The sequence below is a fragment of the Heliconius melpomene genome, chromosome 18 (genome assembly GCF_056956725.1).
Source record: "Heliconius melpomene rosina isolate 202511_hmr_F chromosome 18, ASM5695672v1, whole genome shotgun sequence".
Lineage (NCBI taxonomy): Eukaryota > Metazoa > Arthropoda > Insecta > Lepidoptera > Nymphalidae > Heliconius > Heliconius melpomene.
In genome coordinates this window covers 16,543,968-16,549,967 of record NC_140406.1, presented here as the reverse complement: position 1 = coordinate 16,549,967, position 6,000 = coordinate 16,543,968, and the positions used below count along the sequence as shown (strand labels likewise).

The 6,000-nt window shown below is 35.6% G+C and overlaps 1 protein-coding gene across 2 annotated transcripts; it reads left to right on the top strand.

The window, feature by feature from the left end:
- The first annotated feature begins 293 nt into the window (after positions 1-293).
- Positions 294-5,217, top strand: LOC146529742 (uncharacterized). Of its 2 annotated transcripts, none has more exons than XM_085201982.1 (3): positions 294-449; positions 3,632-3,843; positions 4,176-5,217. In XM_085201982.1, the coding sequence occupies exons 2-3, from the start codon at positions 3,660-3,662 to the stop codon at positions 4,829-4,831; spliced, it is 840 nt and encodes a 279-aa protein (XP_085058108.1). In that variant the 5' UTR covers positions 294-449; positions 3,632-3,659; the 3' UTR covers positions 4,832-5,217. The 2 variants fall into 2 exon arrangements, with proteins under 2 accessions (XP_085058108.1, XP_085058109.1); XM_085201983.1 differs by lacking the exon at positions 294-449 and adding an exon at positions 527-713.
- Positions 5,218-6,000: the final 783 nt, after the last annotated feature.

Here is a 6,000-nt window from a genome sequence, read left to right as displayed (position 1 = left end):
GAAGCGCTTATCGGAATACTCATACGACTCGCTCGCCGGATATTAAAGTGTCCCAACTCATAATTCATGTTTTTTTGGGAAATGTATTTGACTAATTAAATGTTTTCAATTTAGTTTATTGTAACTTTTCAATGTTATACTTTAATTTCGATTGCGTTTTTGTAATTATTGGTTTTACCTTTAATAAGAGTTTTGGGAAAACGAACTCAATAATAAAATGCCCAATATCATGATTCCGAACCATAACACCACATCTATTTTCGATCTACTTTATGATTTGGTTTTTTTTAAATCTCTTCTGTATATTTAATAATTTTAACAGAACTCTGAGTTAGGTCGCTATCAATATCGGCAAATGATTACGGCGCATCGACGCAAGCGCAACCAGACACTTGTGGGAAGCTCGTGGAGTTAAACATTTACTGGAGTTCCTCATTTACTTCGGACGTGTAAGTACACTTTTAGTTATAAAAGCATTTCCTTTGCATAATCAACATAGGTTCAAAAATATAAGTTTTGGTTTTAGGAATATTATGCGGTATATGCGGTTTAGAAAATATTATAAGATATAAATATAGGAAGTACGCTTAATACTAGCAATTCCAAGTTGTGACCCCAATCAGGATTGATCCTGGACTGATGCAACGGTGGAATAATATGCTGATAATTTCCAATATCATATGAATTCACTATTTTATTTTATCTATATAAAGGTACAATTCAATTCTTATAGTAATTCAATTAAAATACATCCACATGTATGGAAGAAGAAAAAATTAAGACTAATTACGTTCGTAGTTAATTTATTAAGCCCTATTTTATTGACGCCCGCTAATGGGAGTGGAAAATGTAACACGGACAGAGAGGGTTTCACAACCCGCTTATTAGACAAATGATAACATTTTTTAATAATAAAATAAATAAATAATTCCGTCTTTTTTGAATAGTTGAATTAAGGCCGTCGTGACACGGGCATACGGTTGTGGGTTCGCAATGATTTTCCTCAACACATTCCTGGTCTACCAAAGCAGATGCAGAATCAGATTTTCTTTGTCTTGCGTTGACGTATGACGCTCATATTAATGTTAAATGTGCAGGTTATAGTGCGAAAGATTTGGCTCGTTATTTATTTATTTATTTAAAATCTATTCGTACATCATAGGACACATTGAAGGGATCAGTAGCTTGTTTTGTTTGTAATAAATGAATGAAATAACTATTTGAGGAAGAGACTATTTGAGATGAGAAACGATTAATCGATCGGTCGATAATATTAGAACAAAACAAAAATAAACCAAATCGACGCTGCAAGTCTTCTTGACGATTATTGGGTGAATTATTTTTAATTAACATTGTTAAATAAAGGTACTAACAGGATTCACAAGACAAGGTTGTTCATACGCTGCATCTTCTTTCCGATGTCTGGTGCAGACATCCGAGAGCCAAGATTAGATCGCCTTTTGTACTATGGCTGTTTATGTTCCTGTTTGTAGTGCAATGCTATGCAAGTTTGTGAAGCGAGGTTCATAGAGTATAGATTTAGAAGACTGTCTCTACATCAGATCTAAAAACTTTTTAAAAGTGGAAACGTTTATTTTTATTACACACAGATAATTTTTTCGTTATTGTTTTGTATGTTTTCGTTTCTACACACCAAATTTTACCTTTCTAGGATTTTAAGAAATAATATATTCTGATGATCATCAAACAATTACTCAGTTCCAAAATTAGGGTTTTTAATATCAATAAAAGCTAAACATAAGAACTTTCCACATTAAATTAAATATATTTAATCAATTTGCCCAAGCTATGGGAAATCAAAAAAGTGACGGCTCGTTTGAAAAAAGGTAGGGAGTGCAAGCGGGCAAGGCCCGTGCCTCGCCCCTCGTTGAACTCGTGGCCTAGAACGGATATACACGAATTATATGTTTAGTGCTTGTACTGCGTGGCGGTATGCCTGAAGTGGTTTGCCGGATAGATTATTTAAGCATCTGTCAGTCGTATGTTATGTTTTTAATTTTATTTTCAGCATAACTCAGAAAAAAATGTGCAGCCACGACGTGAATACAGAAACGAATGAATATATAATTAGAAACAAAGCGATAGATGAACATCAAATAGTTATTTCATTCAAATCCAATAGCTCCTGCGATGAGGAGCAGAACCATTTAAATTATAAGAAAATAGTTGCAAATATACTTTGTGGACGTGATGTAATTATAGTGACTAAACAAGACCAATTGGGGGACCTCATTTCTGACGCTGTAAATGCAGCAGACCACAGTTATGTAACACGCAATGCGATTGAGATGGTGTCTTTTACACCACACCCGGAATCGAGTGTAGAACACCACGCTACATTGTTGAAAGATATGCCAAAACGTGTGGCAGAAGATCTCGCAACCAGCACTGAATTCATCTATGGAAATCTATGGTTTCTAATACCTCCCAACGAAGTCAACGGCGTCCGGCTTAAAGAAGACGTGATCAATGATGTTCGTAAACTGACTCCATCTGCCTTCAGTGCAGTACCAGCCTTACAATACGAGGCCGTCGCTTCACCAGCTATGTATGACGGTTTGGAAATCTTGTGGTTCAAGGCTAACGAAAGCATACTTTTCGAACAATTTGAGTTTAAAATGTGATTTTATTATTAATATTTCTGTATAATTTTCCAATAAGCTTAAAAAATTAAAACTAATTGATAAAATTTAGGTTTTCTATAAATTTTATTATTTTCTGGTGAAATCAAACAGATTGACGGTTGTTTCTGTACTTATCTAAGCACTATAATCATACGTAATATAATATAAACTTTTGTACTTTTGTTTATCATGTTTTCTTTATATAAAAATTGATATTATGTACAAACATGTACAATAAATTCCATTAAAACATTAATTGTATATTTATTTATTGCAATAATATAAAAGTCATCGCGTCAGCCCACGCGACAAGTTGTGACTTCGATTCCCACTCAAGGAAATCAAATATTCAAAATTGTCTGTCGAGACATATTTTGTTTAAACGTTATCTTAGAGTTTAAAACTATAACTAAATACTGCTAACCCAGTTCCGAATTATTCGGCAATGTTATTGATAAACCTGGTTTATTATTTATTAATATTGCCAAATTGATGTTAGAAATAAATATAAAACCTTGATATTTATTTAGTTTCAAGCAGTATGCGCATGCACATAGCAGAGTAGGCAGAGGCAGCCTGGTGTTAAAACACCGTCCCCATTAAGATACGTCCCGTAGAAAGGGGGGACCCTTTCTGTCGAATTATTGAGACATTGTGTATTGAGTTAGAACTTAACGCCGAGCTTTGTCTTGTACCAGAGGGGGTGCGAAAATATTAAATATTTAATAACATAGATTGGGAATCGAATCCACCACCTTTCCTATTTACAGTCGCACGTTTGTGCACCTGCGTCCCGTCGCTCATGGTAAGAAATCAACGGAAAATGAGTAATGGAGTGTTTTAACACCCAGATTACGGTGAGGTACCCAGGTTCCTTTTACCTACCCTGCCATATGCCGGAGAGAACGTGACGCTAAATAAATATGTTAAACAAATAAATATTATTTTCATAAAATATGTAAACAATATTTCAATTTATGTTACAGAATTGAAATTGAGCTATAAAAAATCATAATGCCCAAAATCCCTGAAAACGATGATGGTACAGATATGGCAGGAAGGATTTTAGGTGGAGGTCGTGCAGGCGAATTCATGCAAACCAGATTTACTAGAATACCTAACGCACATTTGAACAGAGAAACTGTAGCCGGTATTCGGGACATGAATTTGGGGAAAGTGAAAAATGGAAAACCTGTTGGTAGGTTACATTCGTACTTAAAATTTGAAAAATACAACCAATGACAATAATTATAACCTACACTAAGTTTTTTTGAGACCAATCGTGGCACAGGGGCACAAAGTATGACTGAACTGCGACTGTTTGTGGGTTCGATATATGTTCATTTCTTCGCTCTGGTGTCTGGTGTGAGTTCCGCTACTCTACTCGAATGGCTCCAGAATTCAGTAGAAAGTGTGGAACAGAGTATCTTAACTCGGTTCCCTCTACCTACATAGTAGTTGTACTGTGTGCGGAATACAGCGTGATGCTTCTCTTCTTCGCTTTTTTACATAATTATTAAACTTTAACAGGCGCTCCAACAATACGTTTCGACACTGGACATAATTCGGGAGCTAATCCTCACATCAATATTGACCCTAAAGGACGTCCTCGATCTACTAATCCCCATATTGAAGTTCCCTCAGGAGTAGTGAAGTCTGCTCAAGTAATCAATAAGACTATTAAATATGCAGGCATTACTTTAACCGTAGCCGCCGTAGTGATCGATACTTGGCGTATTGGATCCGCTTTTAAAGATGATCTTTACATTAGGGACCACGCAGACGAGATAATTAGAGAGTTAGAGGACGCCATACGAGAATTGAGAAAATCTCTTAAAACTGAAAATATACAAAGGAACATAAGTGAAATCAGAACAACGATAGAACATCTTGAGAATATTTTAAGGGACGTGAAACGTACAAAGAAAGTTCCAGTTAAAACTATCAAGACTGCTTCATCAGTTGGTGGCGGTTGGGGCGGTGGAGCGGTAGGAGGAGCTGCCGGAGCATGGGGTGGGGCGAAAGCAGGAGCTCTGGTCGGCACGGCGTTTGGACCCGTGGGCACGGTTGTCGGTGCTCCAATAGGTGCAGTTGTAGGCGCTATTGGAGGTGGAATACTTGCTGGTATGGGTGGAAGTGCTGTTGGTGAAAAAATTGCTGACGAAGCTTTAAAACTTGCAGATTAATGAATAAATAATAATATAGCCTTTTATTTTCCTATAAACATAAAATTTAACATTTAACCACATTATTTATAATTTTCCCATATTATTATTATTATTATTATTTTTTGCTTTAAAACATCATTAATCTCAGCCCACAAGGAAGAAGAAGAAGAAAAGTGGGCAGGCCACAAAAACAATGGACAGGTGACATAGTGTCCATTGCAGGGAAAAACTGAATAAGACTAGCACAGGATAGAAAAACATGGAGAAAAATGGAGGAGGCCTATACTGACCAAGAGGTTCCTATAATTCAAACAACCATATATATATATTTATGTATACATATGTACATATGTATGTATATTTTTTATTTTAATTAAAATAAAAAATATTGCGCAATGACTAAAGTTATTTTATTTGCAACAAGAAAAAGAGTTATCTTTAGTCGATGTTAACTTCTAGGACATTTAGTAAATTACGAGTATTATAAGTTCTACAGGATGGATAATAATTAATTGTAGACTCTTAAGTAGTAGGTCTTAAATATAGTAAGGCTAGTATGTGTAGGGCGACGTCATTAAGAGCTCTTTATTAATTATGGTTAGTACTTTATTAATAAAAACTTGGCACAGCTTCGGCCTGTAAAAAGGCAACGGTTGTGGGTTTAATGTCCTTTCGAGGAAATTATTGTTTTTGCTCCGGTAACACCGGTAGACAGAGCGGGGAGTTGAGTTCCAACACGCAATGTATTAAAAACTTAAGTGGTGCAGTGAACGGAGGACTGAACCCGACTGATACCCTACAATAGTATAGCGTTAGACTAAAAAAATATCACTAACGTATCTCTTTGTATAGGAAGGTACAAAATACAAAGAGAAAATAGAAAAAAAATATTTGCTACAGTACCCATTGCAGTGTTTTATAAATTTGAGCAAACATCCCCGCTCAGCTCCGTCAACAAAAAGCTAGATTTTTCATTAAATATATCGGCAACAATTTGCATGTATTATTAAGTAAGTCGCGGCGTGTGAGGGAATTCAAATACGAATATTATGTAAATGTTGCCCGTCTCTTGGTATCCGTCATAGCTCATAACCACAGTCCTATGGAAAAGTCCGATTTAGTTCATAATTTTAGCAGCGTTTGAAAGAATGCATAGAAACTATGAATTTTATATGATGTAGGTATTG